We start from the raw sequence: 20,499 nt of genomic DNA on the forward strand, positions 1-20,499 counted from the left end.
ATATAGTGCTGAGATAAAGATGCTGCCAATACCCCTCCTCAAGCTAAAGTGGGTACCACTGAGTGCTTGGAGCGCAATTATTAAAAGCATTGAGAGGCAAGTCCTTTAGTGAATATATCAGCGAGTTGGTAGTTAGAGGAGATGAATTGGACGTGAAGCTGACGACGATGAAAATCAATTTTAATATACTTGACTCGAGCATGAAAATGGGATTGGCAGTAAGATATATGACAGATAAATTATCACACCAAAATATAGGAGCTTGAAAAAGTGAGATACTGAATTTTTGTAGTAAAGATTGAATCCAAATTAATTCAGCAGCAGCATTGGCAAGCCCTTTGTATTCGGATTCGATACTTGAGCATGCCACAGTGCGTTATTTTTTAGCACTCCAGAATATGAGATTATAATCAAAAAATATATTGAAGCCGCTTACAAAATGCCGGTCATCAGGATCACTAGCCCAATTGGCGTCGGAATCGGCATAAAGAGAAGAGGATGGGCCTTTAGTTAAAGAAACACCATAGTCGATAGTATAGTTCAAGTAGCGAAGAATATGCTTGACTGCAAGCCAGTGCATGAAAGTGGGCCTATTCATGAACTGATATACTTGGTTGACTGCAAAGGCAATGTCATAATGTGTAAGAGTAAGGTACTGACGCGCACCCACCACAGTCTGATATTAAGTTAGATCAAAAAGTGGCAAACTATCAAAATGAGAAAGTTAGAACCTAGTAGTGTCGAGACAGGCTTAGAATCATTCATATTGGTTTTGAGAAGAAGATCAGAAATATACTTTGATTGGGTTAGATGAAGTACAAAGTAGCAGTCTTAGCTTCAATGCCCAAGAAGTAGTAAAGAGGGTCTACATCGTTCATAGTGAATTTAGTTTGTAAAAAAGCAATAAGATCATCTAATAGATCAGTAAAAATGCCACTAAGAATAATATCATTAACATAAACTAGAAAAAGTGTCATGTATTCTTTGGTGCGCTTGATAAAAAGTGAGACATCATCCTTAGACCCATAAAAGCCAAGAATATGTAAGTGAGAGCTCAAAAACTAAAACCAAGCATATGGTACCTGTTTAAGACCATAAAGAGAACGTTATAGCTTGCAAACATAAGTGGAATAGTTTGGGTCAGTAAAAGCAGGAGTTTGTTTCATATAAACATTCTCAATGAGATGTCCATGGAGGAATGCATTTTTGACATCCAATTACCGAATGGGCCAATCTTTTGAAACTACAAGAGAAAGAACAGTGCGAATTGTAAGCATGGAGTTGGAGGAAGATGCTATAGAGATAGCAAAGGTTGAAGGCTCTAATACCATGAAAGAAAATAAGAATATATGGGAAAGAAAATATTGTGGAGAACTTTTTCTACCTACCTTATAAGATGGTCATCACGTATATTTATAGTTGAAAATATACAAGAGATTACAACTAGAATGATACAAAAATGAAAGAAATAATAACTGTACCTCTAGGATCAATCCTAAATATATGCTATTTGAAATTCAAAATTCAAAAATTTTAGAATTATGGATTCTTGATATGTGGCTTGATATGGGGTTGAGATGAAGATACTGCCAATAATTATATTGATATAATATGTTATAAATCTTAGGAAGAGACATTGGGTTGCAAGAAGAGATCATGCACTAGAGAACTATTGACAAGTACCCAGAGAAAGAACTACTGAGAAAAAAATCTTCAGGAGATGTATATGGCAACTATGGAAACGATAGATTAAAACTCCAACTATCTTGGTGACTTGGGAAGGAAGTTCATGACTTGCTAAGTTCATTTTTTGATGGACTAGTTTTAGGAGGGTGTTTCGATAATTGATTTTGGATGGTGATATTTAGGTAATGTGAAATAGTTTAAGTATATTCCGGTGCACTATATGGATTGGTTCATGAATGGTTGAATGAAACGTGCAATGGGCAAGTGAAAAAAGGAATGATATTTATTAGAATAGATGAGTAGTTTGCATGCATAGAAAAAGCAACATCATATACCTATTTATAAGCGTTCATTGCTGCCTTAAAGCACTGCCTGACATAGATTTTTACAATAAAATAATATTACAATTTCTAGAAATTTTTGATTTTTATGTATATCAAGTTAATTAGTTGCCGACTTATCATGGTACTAATTCTAGATTTTTGTTTCATTTTTACTCTTTCCTTATATAATTCTAGGGGCTTCCAAAAAGTGTATATCCCAACACTCCTCCATACTACACTTTTTGGATATTTCCTTCATAATCTGTAAAATCTCAACATTTAATTGTGGTGCTTTTGTAAAGATTTGTGAGACCCCATGAGGGTATGTATTTAGTCTCACATTAGTTATGCATTGAAATTTTTTTAGATATTTATATAGGGTTAAGAAATCTAAAAAATGCTTTTTGGATAGTCTTTTAAGGTGAGGACCAAGATCATTATAAATGGTATTAGAGTAGACCTGCCTATAGCCTATGTAAATTAAGGAATACTACAACAAGTAACCTTTTGGGCTGACCATAGGATCGTGATGCTTGTGATTGAATTGATTGGATTTCAATTCCGAGCTATGAGAGGATGCCTTGGCTTAAATCGAAGAGTATGCCCTAGCTTTGCAAGGGCGCTAGGACTTAAATTGGAGGAGTTTACGAGGTCCAATGCGAGTATGTATCTAACCTTATGTTGGTTGTATGCTAGGAGAATCTTAGATGCTTTATAGATTAAAGAATCCAAATAATACCTTTCAATCCTAGATTATTACAAATGGCATTAGAATGAACCAAACCCATGGTCTAGGAGACTACAACACAAGTTGCCTTGGGGTTGAGCATAGGTTGATCATAGTGGTGTTTGTTATTAGATTAAATGAGAGGAGTATGCCCCTAGCCTATCAAGAATGTCAAGGCTTAAATGAGAGGAGTATAAGAGAACCCATGCAGGCATGTGTTTTAGCCCTCTGTTGTTTATGCATCAAAAAAAATTTGGATACTTATACAAGGAACTGGAATCCAAATAATACTTTATGGCAGCCTTTTTGGATGAAATCTTGTGTCGTTACAAGACATCTTTGAGCTGCTCTTTTATCTTGTATTATTTCAGCTTAATCTCCTAGTTTGTAATTGTTTCTCACAGAAAGTAATACTTGATCACAATGTGTTTCATCCTATTGTGAAACATAGGATTCTTTGACTTTGCAATTGCCAATTTGTTGCCGCAGAATATCTCAATACACTCTTTTTATAACTCTCCCATGTCTTCAAGGATCTTCATATTGCATGAGATGTTGAGCTTGCTGCTATTACATATTCTGCTTCAGCTGACAACTGCACCACTGGGTCTTGCTTCTTGGATGTCCATGAGCATAGCCCTTTCTTTTTGTCTTGTCATCTAGTTTGCTTCTTTTCTTGTCTGGAATGTGGATATAACAGATGTAACTAGTAACCCGAAGATGTTTTGCAAAAAGATTTCTTGCACTCCATGATTCAATTTGCATTATTTTTGTAGGATATCTATTTAGGCGGTATACTGTAGTGTATACTGCTTCTGCCAAAATGTGTTTGGAAGTTCCTTTTGCTTCAGCATTGACCTTGCAATCTCCATGATTGTTTTATTTTTCCTTGCAAACACTCCATTTTGTTTAGAAGCATATCCGATAGTCAATTGATGTTCCATGTGTTCATCTACTTAGCACTTGTCAAACTCATTAAAGTAATATTCTTTACATCTGTCGCATCCTAGCTTCTTGATTTTGTGGCCAAATTGTCTTTCAATATAGTTTTTGAATTTTTTGAAGATGTGAAAAACTTCTGATCTTTCTTGTATAAAGAACACCCACATCATTCTTGTCCAATCATCAATAAAGAGGATAAAAGTACCTGTTTTAGGAAGGTCTGGGTAGATTATTGGCTTTCTATGCTTTTCAAGATGGGGATAACTGTTAGAAAATGAGGAAAAACACTCAAGAAGAAGGTGGTAGAAGCACTCAAGAACAAAGTTCGGAAGAATGATAATTTTCATTCAACTCATGTGACTCTTCATATAACAAAGTTTGGATGCTTACAACCCTTTATATAGACTTCATATGACTCTAGAAATTTCTACATATAACTTATAATTTTTGACCCTTAATATTTGTAACTTATGACGCTTGATATATGCATGACCCATAACTTTTAAATCTCCTATAACTCATGACTCTTCACATTCTACAACTTATGACTCTTAGCCTTCTATAACTCATGATAACTCTTGTGATTATTGACTTTTCACCTTCTTGACCTTGACTTGACTTTGACTCTTTAACTAGGATGCTATTTGGATGCCACATCGCCTTAAGTTATTATCCAATACCCCCTTTTAAACTTGATTTTTCTCTTCCATCAATTATTCCAAGCTTAAATTTTAATCTTTGAAAGGTGTCGACTCTGAGAGGCTTGGTAAATATATCCACCACTTGATCTTGAGATTTGACATGTACAAGCTCGATCTTCTTGTCCTTCATGTGCTCTCTTATAAAATGATATCGATTATCAATGTGCTTGTCAATTTTTACAAAAATTATTAGTAATTTTTAGTAGAAATTTCATACTAGCTTTGTCAAGTTTGGTGGCTTAAATATATGACAACTATGAAAATACTTAAGAAGTAGTAAATTCAGCATCAGTGAAAGAAGGTAAACATTGGTTACAACAATCAGGGCACTATTTCTCTTACAAGAAACTCAAGGTTATCCTGCAAGGATGAAGCACGTAAACATATGTTATTGCAAGTTTGGGGCATTTTTCTCTTCCAAGAAATCCGGTGTTTTGTGCAAGGACATAAACATAGGTATGTTATCACAAGTTTAGAGAATCTGTCATAATGAAGATGCTGAGATTCGACTTTCAGAAGTGTGACCTTTTTTTTAGCTGTATATGTGTGTGAACCATTAGGGTTTTGTGGAAATCTTCATTTATTTGGGATTTTGACTGGTGGTGGATTATTTTTTTTTTTTTTTGCTAAAAAAAGTTATGGGATTTTAAGAGATTGTATTAGGATTTCAACAATTTTTATAGTCTTGATCCCTTCTTTGTCATCTCTGACTATGGATACCAAACCACATAAGTCATTCTGGGAATTCAATTCACTTTTATTCGAGTTGGAACCCTCTGCAGTTCAAAGTTGAACCATAGGTGAAAATCTTGAAAATAACCAAGAGAGAATATCTTAATATCTCCCAAAAATAACTTTTTTTATACATCATTCACGGTTCCATTAGAAACTTCTCTATTTCCTCTTCTGCATGAGATGGAGAAGTTGCTGTCTTTAGGCATCTTGGCAAAAGCATAAGCTTTGTGACATGCATGTGTGGGGGTTTGTGGAGGTTTTTGAGAAGGCTTTTCTCTAGTTTTTTTTTTCAGAAAAAAAAGAAGCGTGGGAAATCACCAGAATGCTCTTGCTTTGGGATCTAGGGCAGGCATGCAGCCATGTCTATATAGTTCATAAATTTCTTGTATAGTGAACTCTCTCTTTCTCTCTCTTATTGGATGGAAAAACATTGGTTACTATTAATCACTTTAACACTAAATTAATAGATTCTATCCATTTGTATGGTCATAATGACTCAAGGAATCTCTTAGATAAATGTCTTCTACTTTCTCCTCCTCTTCTTTTTTTCTTCTTCATTACTTTGTATACATAAACAAAGTAGAGCTAATATGTGGGTGTTCACACAACAATTCAAATAATGTTGGTCTTGATCGGATGATCAAGAATCCATCACCGATGATCCAAACTCTTAGATATGATCTACGATCGTTAAATTGCTTATATTCAAAAATTATATAATTTAGAATTCCTAGAAAATGCATTCAGTAATTAAAAAAAATGTATTGTTTATATTATGTAAGATATTTTTTTATCAGAAGACATACGGGCGATGCATGGAATAAGGATACCTAAATCATATAATTTTTTGACAGTAAATAATTTAGAGATAGTAGATTGTATCCAATATATGGCTCGGCAATTATCCTTCAATTAAGAGCAACTTTGTTTGGATACTTGTGTCTGCACTCGCATGTTGGCCCGACAATAGCTACACTTTCTTGTTTTACCCTGTGAATGTGACAGCTCTTCTCCTCGTTGGAAATTATGGTGTCAACTTTGACAGGTATGTATTTAAGAACTCTGATTTGGGCTTTTCCTATGAATTAAACATTATAACACAATCAGCATGTGATGACTAGATGTTTAAAAAATGTTAATCTCCCACAAATTTTTATTAGGTGAAAAGTGAAGAAAATCTTTTCCTGGCATTCGGTTGGTTTACCACCTCTATACTTCTACCATCCCTGGCATGTTTTCAACTTTAAAGAGCTTTTACATTACAATTTCTCGTCCTAGCAGCCTTAAAAATTGAAAATCTATTTTTTTTGCATCCTGCTGTGGTTCTGATCCTCAGATGCAATTGATTTTCTTAAAGAGCAAGATGGGACTCCACTGACATTTATTACTGCTATTATTTCCAAGCTGACAGTCATTTACTCGAGGTGGGCTACTTATCTGGAGTGAAAACGGTAATATGAGAGTTGCTTTGGATCAATGATATTAATTAGTGGTTTTTGCCGCATTTCTTGGATATGTAAAAGCAAAATTTTGTTGCCGGCTTTAAGGCTTTTCATGGCAAGTTGTTCCCAAAGGAACTTCGATTCAGCTATGACTTCAGTTACAGGACTGGTTGATCCTTTCTTTCAGATTTCAATGCAGGCTTTGAATGTGCTTCCCTATGCAAAATCATTCATAAGAAGGTTGACTCCCGGATGTTAAACTGCAGAGGCGGTTATATGAAGTACTTTACTAAAACGTTTATATGTCAAGAAGTTTTTAGGTTAAAGTGAGATCAGAATTGAATCAACTTAAATTGGCAAAGAAAATGCCCTTTCTGAATGGAAAAATGCACAAGAGAAATTACCTATTTGGCTACTTGCGATACAAACTAGCTGTTCCACTCATTGTAAATACTCATCCTGTGGTTTGAGAGGTAGAACCCAAGTTGTAGTGCCAAACCTTTCATTAGGTCTTTCCTTGGGTATTTTTGGAGGTTAGGAGTGTCTAGCAGAGGCTGTGCAACCCACAAGGTATGGTGAGTCCTTCTTGGATGTCTAGGAGCATCCTTTTGATCTTATTTTAAATGTGAATTTTGACTGTCTTTTAATCTAATTATTCAGCTGAGGCCTTTCGTATGCTTATTCCAAAGTGATAGATTTTTCAACCAGAATTGTTGCCTTGGACAAGAACTAACTGAATAGCCATGTTGAGTTGGTGTATTTGCGATTAGAGATAAGCACTGAAACATGCTGTGTCCCTATATGATGGCAAATAAATAAAGTGTTTTTTGCAGCTGCTATAGCAATTGAAGCAGGAAAAAAAATGGATGCAAACAATAACCACTATAAGAGATTATTGTTTATAGCACTAGGTTGCAAAAAATTACAGAGCTCTTTTGCCTCCCAGCCACTCCCTTTATTTATGCTATTGTGCAGATAACATTTATACATTCACTTTATTCATAAATTTTTTATCCAATCAAAGATTTTTTGCTTGTAACTTCTGATTCATATAGTTATTCCCAGTGTTATAATTTAAACTTTCAGTACTCTATTGCTTTGTCAACTACCTTGCTGTTGGCTTTAATTTTAACTCCTGAGGTTGTGACATAGAGAATTTAAGAGGAAAGGTCAGAAATGTAGAAACTAAGCACACAGTGTACATACACCATACAGCGACACAAACCAGCACTTACAGCAAGCCTCTCCTAAGCACAACAGCGGGCACACAATCAACACCCAAATTCACTCCAAAATTGGAGCTTCAGAGTATTAAATGGATCTCTTAACATTATATATCATTAATTAAGTTGTTTCAGTTTATTTTGGCATTACAAACTTACAATCCTGAAGAAGTTGAACAAGTCAAATTGTAGAGATTAACTATAATTAGGAGAATAAAAAATGTCTATGATAATTATGTTTGGACTGAAAAATGGTACGAGATATTGGAAACAGATCAACATAGTTCTCTTAGAGCAGCAAAGATGTTTAAGGAGAAAGAAAATGATTACATATTTGTATGATTCTTGCACTATACATATATACCATCAAAAAAGATTCTTGCACTATATATACTCGACCACTTAATAGAATGGACAAGTATGTCATATAATTGTCACTTTTTTCTTAAAATTTCCAGAACTTGTGTACAGAAATCAAGTTAAACAGCAATTGTCTTCTGCAACTGATCGTTGGCATCTCCATTGTGCAAGAGCAATGGTCTTCTGCAACTAATCTGCTGAACCATTGTGCAAGATATATATACTCAGGTTCATCTAAATGAAGTTATTTCTATCTAGTGTATTTTTGGTAAGACTACAACTTATCTGGCAATGACAAAAGGAATCTACTCAAAGACTCTGATAAATGTTTCATAAATAGGGATATCAGAATTAGATCACATGGATACAGCACAAGTCAAAATTGAAGATGAAGAAAATGTCATCTTGAAATAAATAGTGAATGTAATTTTCAAAGAATTGCATTTATAAAGTGAAGCAAATTGTGAAGAATATTATCGAGCATAAATAATTTACTATTTTTCGAGGTTACCTGAAGATTTATAATGCTATTATATTTAAGATATTAATTTTACTGGGCTTAGGTAACATCTTTCTGAAAACTCATTGTATATAAATTATGCAAATTTATTCAGTTGTGTATTATGAACGGAAGGATGACTGCTTTGAAGTTTAAAGATGCTTACTCTTTAGACATTCTATTTTGATGAACGCTCTTTAGACATTCTTCACAACTAATTTCCATAGCTAAGATAACCTGTCCATTATGTTCCTGCAGATTTCACCACATATCAATTTTCTTTGCAGTATTGCAAACAAGAATGTACTCAGCTTGGTTAAACTTTTTATTACAAATTTTGGAACAATATTTGGGTATAAGATTCACATCCATATACATACACAGACGTATTATTGGCCCAGATATTTGATAAATTTCTTATCCAAAATATTTAATAGGCTAGTGCAAGAGAAGCCATCAAACACATAAAAACAGTTGGCCACATTCGCACTCGTCGAATGTGAGCGGCTGTTGTACCAATATATATATATATATAAACAGCAGTATCATTATCTAAACCAAGTGTTTGGGCTTGTGTGCATGACATGCATTTACAAACATGGTGATTGCCCCTATCCTGATGGTTGTTTATCGTAAGCGTAGTCATGTCAAAAAGATGAAAAACACTAGTTGAAACTTTCTTTTCATAAACACTGCTTCGATGTATCAGTGACTTCATGATGATCACTTCGATTTTTTGTAGCTAAAATGTTGAATGATTGGTGCTTGAATTGATTAAAAAAAATGCAATTATTTGCTAAAAATAGGTGCCGGCATGTGCTTGAAAGTTAAATGTAGCCCTAAACATGAAAATGGAAATTTCAAAACTTGAAGAGATAGTGTTGGGGTTTTCAACCCTCTAATAAAAGTTCTCATTCTGTAGTTGGAGCCCATAATTCATGCCAAAAATATTTAAAATAATTGTTCTAAAGAGAGAGGATCTCAAATACAAAAGGTCTTTCAAAAAATCTAATTATGAAAAGCCATGGAACACAATTTTCAACTTCTAATTATGAAAAGCCATGGACATCTACACTGGTTCTTCTCAGTTTTGAAACTACAGATTTAAGCCGCTATAGTTGATCTACAATCGTGACAATCTCCATCAGCAAAAAGTTTGCTAGAACACTGATTGAACATCTCAAAAAGAAAATAATGAAAATATTATCTCAATAATCATTACATTGTAGGCACCTACCATGAATGCTTATATAAAATATATTAAACTTTTAACTCAATTTCTAGCTCGTCTCTCCCCTTTCAAATCATTTGATGCGGTGGTTTCAGTTCAACGGCCAGAGAAAAACAAGTGAAACTCAACAAGTAACATATGGTAGAAACAGTGGGCCGGTTAAAGCAACAAGAAGTGTTTGATCTCTTAAAGTAGAGAAAGCTAGAAGACGCAAGTAGCAATGTTCACAAAGCATCAAGAAAACCAAACATTACACACAGATCAAGATGGAAAGCTCAAAGCAGGAAGGAAGAATTTCATAAGGATAAACCAAAGCTGCGAGGTCAGGCAATGGGACTACTGCTGTTGAAGGCCTCCCATGGCCTGGAGTGGAACTGTACATCATCCTGCAGCAGGACTTTTTCCATATCCCATTGCTCTTGGAAGATGCCAACCGTGTCGTTGATGCCCACGATGCTGTGGCCATAGTCGTCCAAGATAGAAATTGGGACTGATCCAGCCGCCAACCGGACCTCTTGGGCTTGCTCCTCGACATAATTGTCGCACTGATTTGGCGTGGAAGAGCATCTCTCTTCCACTTCTGCCACCAAGTCTAGCGATGACTTCAGGTCGTGACAACCGGATTCCTCCTCAATATTGTCAAAAGGGAGCGAGGAGGATGCCCAGTGGTTCGTTTTTTCACCATCCTTCAGCATTGCGCTGCTCATCCGTTTCTTCTCTCGTGTCCTCTCCCTTGCCCTAGCCCTTGCCTTGGCCCTAGTTTCTCTAGATGTTCTCGGACTGAATGCTGCTTTCCTCAAGGGTCTAACAGCAGCTCTTTTCGCCCTGCCCCTCTTTGCTTCGCCGGAAGTAGCTGCCATCTGTGAAGACTTGCCCTTGTGGTCGGAGACAGTGGAGACATCCTCGCACTCGGACGTGGATGAGTCATTCTTGGGGCTTTCATTGCTGAAGGCACGGGCTCGGCGTCGGGAGGCGGCGGCGAGGTCCTTAATGGCTGCTTTGGACATGGTCAGGAGCCATTGGACCGTCTTGCTGGCCTTGTCAAAGCCAAGCATGTCCTGGAGGTCAAAGAATTGGCGGGCCACCCCGAGGGAGAGTCTCATCCTTCGGTCCCTCGGCCCCGTCGCAGTGACTATCTTGCTGTGCCTGTCTTTTCTCACCACTCTTCTGCTCTTCGTTGGTGGTGCGATGGTGGCCATGGAATTAATGTTGATAGATGGATCGGGAGGGGGCGGCTGTGGGGTGGTGGCCATGGAAGCAGCGAAGGGAAGGATGAGGTGGGCGGAGAGGAGATCCTGAAGGCTGTCGGAGTTCGAGTTGGGGATTGAGAACGGGAAGAAAGAGGTGGGATGGTCCGGTTCAGGTGGAGGAGGGTTTAGCTCCAGTTGCCCAGAAACTGACCTTTCCATGAGGTTTGGGGGATTAGGAAACGGTAACATCTTGGTGGAGGGGTGGTACTGTAGGCAAGGTAGGAGTTATAGGCGGCGGTGGTGGAGATCTATGGGTAAGTGGCGGACCATGCACCGTACGTGGAAGGAGAGGAGGGAGTTAGAAAGGAGCTCCTGAGCTTGGGCGGTGAAGGACAGAAGAGATAGTGCGATCGAGTTGTTCAGCTCAATCGACTTTTATTAGATCTCGATCGAGGGTCCTTTCTGGTTTTGAAAATATATATGTAATCAGAGCGAACTCGCAAGAGAAATGGACTGAGAGAGGTGGTAGGGATAGAGGGAAAGACAAAGGGTAGGGGAGGGATGGCTTGGGAGGGGTTCTGGGGACGGGGGAAATGGCGGAAGACTGATATATAGCTGGTTTTTATCAAGGACATGGAGTTCGTTTTTCTTTTCTTTTCTTTTCTTTTGAGAGTTATTAAATAGAGGGACAAGGAGCTTTTCTTCCTACCTGTTACTGGCTTTTAGAGAGTGACATCTGAGTGGGCTTCGGATGTTTAAGTGGCCTGTGACGTGGATACATACATACATACATACATACATACATACATACAAGCATTACAGATATGTATGAATGCATGTTATGGTATTGTTTCAACAAATACATGTCACAGTTCTGCTTAGAGGGATGGTATCATGCTCCTAACCCAACATCATGAGTCAGGAGTCGCGTCAACCGCCGAACAAAAAACTTTTACATGAGTATGTAAGGCATTTCAACATGATATCATAAAGCAAACAGAGAAATAAATTTAAATAACCATCGTTCAAATTTTATTGAAATAACTAGAATCAAATTTTAATATCTCATAAAATCAATAATATTTAAAAAGTTTTATATCAAACTCTACTCAAATCGTGATCTAAATTAAATATATAAAATTCGGTCTCTAGTCACTCTTCTGACTATAATCCTATTCCATCTTAGTTCTCAAATCTGTGAAAATAGTAAGATATGGAATAATAAGCTAAACAACCCAGCAAACATTAAACACTTTAACCAGTTCAATCAAATAATAAATTAAATAAGTATTTATAAAAAATAAATATATGGAATTCATTAATTCAAAAAATAAATCTAAATACGCACCATTATCAAAATATTATGCATACCAAATTCATTCTTTCTCAAAATCAAATTTCGTCCATAAATCCATTTTTTTCAAATCATCAAATTTATCTCGACAGCCATGAACTATGATCACATCAAAGTGCCACCACATAACCTCTAATAATAAAATGCCACCACATAACCTCCAATAGCAAGGTATCAAAATACGAACGTATAATCCCCACTAGCAAAGTATCGAAGTGCCAACATACAATCTCCACTGGCAGGGTATTCAAATATCAAGGTACAACCCCTACTGGCAGGATATCAAAATATTGTCTGACTGCATGTCCAATCCATTTCAAATCAAAACTCTTATTCTCAAATGCATGCTCAGTATTTAAAACCATAGGATATATAAAATCATACAACATCAAAATCAATCGAACATAAATTAATACGTTCGATCGAGAATCATACAATTTTCTAGAAATGGCATATATAATAATAAAATACTATGCATCAAGTTCATCAATCAAAAAAAATCGATTCAGAAAATATTATATTTTGTCTTTAGATCTAGAAAAAGGTTTACATTACTTATCTTGTAGGCGAAACAAAACAATAGGTCCAAATAATTTCAACAATCTCTCTTAGAACCTATGACTCCGGCTAGCGCTCAATTGAAATCTTTAGCGAGCATTATGAGCCAAGGTCATTAGAAATCAAGAGAAGGAGAAGGAACCAACGGTGATCTAGCGGTAGTGATCAAAAAAATCTATCAGGAATGAGGCGAAGGTGACGTGGGGGTCTTTACAAAGCCGTTGGAGGCTAGGTTTCTTAGCTTCTATACAAAACCGAAATGGAGGAGGAGTGCAGCTCCTACTCCAAGTCGAACAAGTCTCTATTCTTTTTTTTTTCTTCTCCTACTCCAACTCTTATATCTAGGCCAGTCAAGTGGATTATACCCAGTTCCTTACTAGTTGGGTTGGGTGTTGGATTTTTCCCCCTTAAAAACAATTTCATTCTCAAAATTTTTCTACCTGAGTCTTTGAAGAGTAAAGGATGCTTCTTTCAAGTCAAGTCATAATACTTCTTAAATCAAAGTTATTGTATTTGAGTAGTTTCAAAATAATTCAATTCACCATCCTTTCGTTACGCAACTTTGATTTAAGCCACCAATATTCTCTGGATTCACTAAATGTCTTTCAATAAAAAGACCCAAAAGTATCAAATAGATAATGTACAATTTTTTTTCTTTTATTTAGAAATTCTAGATTAGATTGTCTCAATTCTTCAAATAATATATTTTGTAGTCATAATAGATTTATATCCCAATGTTTCTGTTTCTACCCACCTATAGTCGTCTTATGTCTAATTCTATATGATATAATTTATCCACTTATGCTCTGATACCATATTAATTTTCATACCTCCAACCCAAAATCGCGAGCCAGGAGTTGCGGTAACTGCCTTACACTCATAGAAAACTCTCTCTACGAGCATGCAAGGCATCTCAATATGATATCGTAAAGCAAAAAATGGAATAAATTTAAATAACCAATGTTCAATTTTTAATTTAAATAACTAGAGTCAAATTTTAATGTCTCACTAGACCAATAATATTTAAAGAGTCTTACATCAAACTCTAGTCAAATTCTGATCTAAATCAAAGATATCAAATTCAGCCTCTAGTCACTCTTCCAAACATAACCCTGTGCCATCCTAGTTCTCAAATCACAGTAAGTTATGAAATAATAAGCTAGACAGTCCAGCAAGCAATGAACACTTTAACCAAATTAATCAAGCAACAAATGAAATAATTATTTCTAGAAAATAAGCATACGAAATTCATAATTCAAAATTAAATCTCAGTATGCAACATTATCAAAATATTACGCATGCCAAATTCAATCTTTCTCAAAATCAAATTTCGTTCATAAATCTAAATTCTTTTAAACCATTAAATTCATCTCAACAATCAGAAACTATGACCACATGAAAGTGCCACCGCATAATCTCCAATGCCAGGATATCAAAGTGCTAATGTACAAATTCCACTAGCAGAGTATCGAAGTGCCAATATTGTACAACTCGGTAAGATATCAAAGTGCCAATGGACAATTCTTCTGACAGGGTATCAAAATACCAACGCACATCTCCACTAGCAGGGTATCAAAATATAATCTGGTTGTGAGTCAAAATCTATCTTAAATCAACACTCCTTTTCTCAAAAGTACGTTTAGTATTCTAAATCGTAAGATGCATAGAATCATATGAAATCAAAATCAATCAAGCATAATCAATATGTTCAATCAAGAATTATACAATATTAGCAGTGGAAGTCTAGAGGAGAAAGAGAAAGAACCAATGATGGTTTAGCATGGTGATCAGTAAAATCCGTCGCTAATGAGGTGAAGGGTATGTGGAAGTCTCTAAATAGCTATTGGAAGCTAGATTTTTTTAGCTCCTGTAGAAAATTAGGATGGAGGAGGAGTCCGTCTCCTACTCCAAGTCGAACAGAGCTCTATTTTTCTTTTTTTTTTTTAATCTCCTCCTCTGCAACTCTTATATTTGGAGAGGAAGAAAGATATACTGATTTTTGATGCTGGGGCTCTCATCCTGTGTGAATGGTTCTCGGACCGCCACTCTATCTTGTCTTTATACAAATAGCATATATCTCAGATAAGTACGACTGCAACTCGTTCCTGGAGGATACCCGTGTCCCCATCCTGCAACTACGAGGGACAATTATTTTGCGTTGCCCCTATCCTTTCCTGCCCTCGCGCCTGCAACCCTCCTTGCGCTCCCTTTGACCACTCTCTCTCTCTCTCTTCAGTGAGCTATAGGGGTTCGTTTAGATTAAGAGCTTAGTTGCTTGCTTCTTTGTTTGCCGCCCACAAACTTTTACCTCTCTCTCTCGGATTCTAGCACTAGTCAAGCGTGGAGGCTAGTTCGTACAACGCACGAGCCCTCATCTGCCCTATTCTAGCTCCTATTCTAAAGCCAAGACTCCATCTTTTCTCTACCTTTCTATGTCTACCCTTAAAGGCCAATCAGGGGTTGGCACAACTCATCCACACCAAACAGCATCTAAAGTGGCAGTAGTCCTCTCATCGCTTGAAAGCCTCTCCCTTGCCTTGCCTCGTATACCCACATTTCCATTTATACATGCCGTTCTCCCTTTTCCTTCCGCTCTGATCCATGGCATGCCACTTATGTCCCTGTCATTATCTCCTTTCCTACCATCCCTTCCCCCCCGCGCGCGCCCGTGCACATGGCTTGATACCACTTGAAAGGGATGTAATTGGAGGGGGCAACAAATGGAATGCCACTTATGCTCTCATTTGCCAGGTTAACTCCATGCCCATATAATTGTTCGCTAGCAACAGTGACAATTACCATACTTAATCGCTCTGCTAAAGGTTGATAAGAAGATTGATAGAGTTTGTTTCTTTAGGGTACATGAACATGAACCTTGTTGGAGCTTGGGCATGGACTTTAATTAGTGCTTTCACTTCACGGACCGTTCACACTTCTGCAGACCACAGATTGATAGGATACTCTTTCTACCTTTCCCACCTTCGCTTTGGATGGTCGGCACTCACTAGTTGACGTATTTGTCCCAAACACAGAGAGATCGAGGCCTTAGGCTTAGGATTAGATTCCATCTGCGAAAGCGAAATGGAGGCCCGACTGGACAACCAAGACCTATGAACGACTCAGCATTACTGGATGCCATCTTCTTGGGAGAGGATTGTACTTGCCCCTTCCCACCCTGGTCCTTGTTAGTCCATATTTTTTTATTTTATTTGCATCCACAGAGATTCTCTCCTACGGGACCTTTCCCGTAGGGTTTGAATGCCTGCTCAGACCCAAACCCATCGCATCCGTCCATGTATGGCGCTACAACTGCGTGTCGCTTTTGCTCGGTGCGATGCATGCCTTGCATGAGCGGATGAGTCGCCACGAGAACAATTAAAGCGACTCGGCGATTCCAGCAGCTGCAAGCTTCTACCACCAAACATTTATTTTATCAAAATTACGAACAGCCAAAGCCATTTCCATCAGCACTTCTATGGAGCAATAGATATATGAAGAGCAGACTTTATTTTTTTTGAATGGAAGCTGTAACAACTCAAGATCTTAGTCAAAATTGCTAATCAGAAGGTATTATTTGAATTTCTTGATCCTGCATAAGTATCCAAGATTTATCCAGCGAATAACCGATGTGAGACTAAACATACGCCCGTATAGATCCTCCTCACATACTCCCCCATTTAAGCCCTGATAAGCTGAGAAGTTTAAAAGTGGACTTAGAGCCCGAATCAGACAGCAGGTATCTACTTTTGAGCTTTCTTCTTATAAGGATGTAGTTAAGAAAGCTTTAGTGATTGAAAGGGGCTTGAATGACACTCAAGAAGAGAGGAAAAGGATAATAAAAAAGAGAAATAGACAAAATGGTTTTCAAAATAAGCACAACAAGAATACTGAATCGAGGCCCGAAAAACAAACTACTATGAGTGATAAAACTCAGCGCAAGGATGTTGAAAAATGCTATAAATGTGGTGGGCCCCACTATCAAAGAGAGTATCACCGGTTTAAAGGGAATTGCTTGTTGTGTGGCCAGCAGAGCCACAAGATAAATATCTGTCCTAATCGGACTGAGCAACAAACTCGACAAGCATCTCAGCCTATTCAAGGAGCTCTAGCAAAACAAACATCTCAGAATGGACAACAACGAGGAGGGCAAGAGAAGCCTAAAACTTAGAGGTAAGTCTACGATCTTACAGAACAAAATGTCAACGCCTCTAACACTGTGGTTATAGGTACGATTAGAGTCTCATCCACCCATATCTATATTTTATTTGATCCTGGAGCTACTCATTCTTTCGTATCTGTCGATTTTGTTAGAAGACATAATACAATGACTTCTATGCCATTAGGGACTAAACTTTGTGTCTCCATCCCTAGTGAAGATACTATCTTGGTTAACTCTGTCTGCAAGGATTAGATCTTAAATATTGGAGGCAGAGAAATGAGCCAAATTTACTGGTCCTAGAGATGAAGGATTTTAATTTGATCCTTGGGATAGACTAGTTGGCAGCTTAATTATCATGCCATTGTTGACTGTTTCGAGAAAACAGTAAAGTTTCAAATTTCTGGCCAACCAAAGTTTAGTTTTAGTGGAAATAGGTTGTTTTCTCTACCAAAAGTAATCTCAGGCATATAAGCCAAGTGACTCCTTCAGAAAGGTGGTGAAGGATTCTTAGCCGTAATAATAGGCACCCAGCAGAAAGAACTCAAGCTAGAGGATATTCTTATTTTGAGGAAATTACTTTATGTCTTTCTAGAGGATTTACCATGACTACCACCTAATAGAGAAGTTGAGTTCTCTATTGATTTAATTTCTGGCACCATACCAATTTTCAAGGCTGAGTTAAGGAAGCTGAAGGAAAAGCTGCAAGAGTTGTTAGACAAAAGTTTCATTTGGCCTAGTGTTTCTCCTTAGGGTGCTCCTGTACTATTCGTGAAAAAGAAAAATGGTATTTTTCGGCTTTATATAAATTATCGAGAAATAAATGGAGTAACAGTATGGAACAAATACCCTATACCGAGAATTGATGATATGTTCGATCAGTTGCAAGAGGCACAAATCTTTTCAAAAATTGACTTTCGCTCCAATTATCATCAGTTGAAAATAAGGACAGAGGACATACCAAAGATAGCTTTCAAAACTCCATATGGACACAATGAGTTCTTGATCATGCCCTTCGGGTTGACAAATGCACCGACATCCTTTATGTACCTTATGAATTGGTTGTTCAAGCCCCACCTGGATCGATTTGTAGTCGTATTTATTGATGACATTCTAGTCTATTCAAAAAGCCTACGAGAACATGAGGAATATTTGAGGATAGTATTACAAACTCTTAGAGAAAACAAGCTTCATAATAAGTTGAAAAAAAGTGAGTTTTAGTTAAACGATATCACTTTTCTCGGGCACGTAATCTCCAAAGATGGTATCTCTGTTGATCCAAAAAAAGTAGAGGTAGTAGTCAAATGGAGTAGACCTACTAATGTGTCCAAGGTGCACAACTTTTGGAGGACGGCGATATACTATCGGAGATTCATTGAGGGATTCTCTTGTATTGTCATGCCTCTATCTTATCTAACCTAGAAGCATATAAAGTTTGAATAAATAGAAGAATGTGAACCAAGTTTTCAGAAGTTGAAAAGACGATTGCTGACCACTCCGGTATTGGCTATTCCATCTGGGATGGGAGGCTTCACCATTTATAGTGATACATCACGCAAAGGCCTTAGTTGTGTTTTGATGCAGAATGAGAAAGTAATAGCTTATGCTTCTAGATAGCTAAAAACATATAAGCAGAACTATCCTACTCATGATTTGGAATTAGCGGTTGTAATCTTTGCTTTAAAAATATAAAGGCACTATTTATATGATGAACATTGCAAAATTTTTATGGATCACAAAAGCATAAAATATGTCTATACTCAAAAGGAGTTGAATTTGAGGCAAAGAAGATGGTTAGAGTTATTAAAAAATTATAACCTAACTATCAATTATCATCCTGAAAAAGCAAATATTGTGGCTGATGCTCTGAGCAAAAAATTTTCAAGTAAATTAACGGCCCTAATCACTATACAAAGAAACATTTTGTTGGATTTCGAAAAAAAACAAGATTGAGGTACGACTGCGTGATCCTCATGTTCGACTTGCTAATCTTACGGCGCAGCCTACCCTGATTGAGAGGATTAGTCATCTCAAAAAGAGGATTCAAAATTGTAGAAGATAAAAGAAATAGTAGAATCTGGTGTCCAAACTGAATTTAATATATATGAGGATGGATTCTTGAAATTCGCTAGCAGATTATGTGTTTCTAAAGTTCCAAAAATAAGGAATAAAATTTTAGAGGAGGATCATAACTCGGCTTATACGGTGCATGTAGGAGGCACTAAGATGTATCGAAATTTAAAAAAATATTTCTGGTGAAGTGGTATAAAAAGAATATTACTCAATTTGTAACTCAGTATCTAGTAGGTCAGTAGGTAAAGGCAAAGCATCAGAGACCTGCTCAACTATTGCAGTCTCTTTTTATTCCTCAATAGAAGTGGGAGTATATCACTATGGATTTTGTGATTTACTTGCCAAAAACCCCATAGGGTAATGATGCAGTGCGGATAATTGTTGACCACTTAACTAAATCAGCTCACTTTTTGCTGTTCAAAGTTGGGTTCTCCTTAAAGATTGGCAGGTTTATATATAGAGCAGATTTTAAAGCTACATGGGATCCTTAGTTACCACTGTGTCAGATAGAGACAATAGATTTATATCACAGTTTTGAAGGAGTCTTTGTAAAGCTTTTAGAAATAAATTAAGCTTTAAAACAGCCTTCCACCCCCAAACCGATGGGCAGTCAGAAAGGACCATCCAGATTTTAGAAGATATGCTGAGAGCCTATGTCTTAGATTTAGAGGGTGCGTGGGATAGTCGCTTGTCACTAAAATGGGGAGAGTATATGGTGTGTGTTTAGTTTCATATCGGTTATTCACTGAGTAGATCTTAGATACTTATACAGGATCAACAAACTCAAATAATACCTTTTGGCTAGCCATTTTGGGTAAGGTTCTGGATTGTTACAGAAGCAAACAAATTTTGTTCCTGCGAAGAGTATACTGTTAAAGATTTAGTTTGTAACTTTTAAAGGTTACGAATATATGTATGTAAGTACGTACTCGGGGTGCCTACATTGGCGCTTGTGCATATGTTCAGATTCAAGCACATAATATGGGCAAGCAGATGAATATTCTAGAAGCATTCTTAACAAAATAAGAAAGCATGAGATTGTTCATTCTTAATCATAAGTTTGATTTTAAGATCCCATTTACATAATATAATCAAATAGGTGGGTTAGTTTAAAAGAGTTTCAGGACAAAAACTTCGAAGGATTTTTAGTTTCTAACATCAATTATTCTCTGTTGCATTCGCCGGTCTGCCGCTGGTAGGGTCGCAATGATGGATATTGACAAAGAGCCAAGTGTGAAATCCACCAATATACTTGCTGATCAAAATGATCTTAGTGAGGACAGACATCTTGCTGGAGAT

At 36.9% G+C, this 20,499-nt stretch overlaps 1 protein-coding gene across 1 annotated transcript; it reads right to left on the bottom strand.

The window, feature by feature from the left end:
- Window positions 1–10,127: 10,127 nt before the first annotated feature.
- LOC103701912 (uncharacterized) lies at window positions 10,128–11,743 on the bottom strand. The gene has a single exon (XM_008784130.4). The coding sequence runs from the start codon at window positions 11,306–11,308 to the stop codon at window positions 10,193–10,195; it is 1,116 nt and encodes a 371-aa protein (XP_008782352.2). The 5' UTR covers window positions 11,309–11,743; the 3' UTR covers window positions 10,128–10,192.
- Between the last annotated feature and the right edge of the window lie 8,756 nt (window positions 11,744–20,499).

The sequence above is a fragment of the Phoenix dactylifera genome, chromosome 12 (genome assembly GCF_051530095.1).
Source record: "Phoenix dactylifera cultivar Ajwa chromosome 12, Ajwa_hap1_PhDact_Kaust_v1.1, whole genome shotgun sequence".
Taxonomy (NCBI): Eukaryota; Viridiplantae; Streptophyta; class Magnoliopsida; order Arecales; family Arecaceae; genus Phoenix; species Phoenix dactylifera.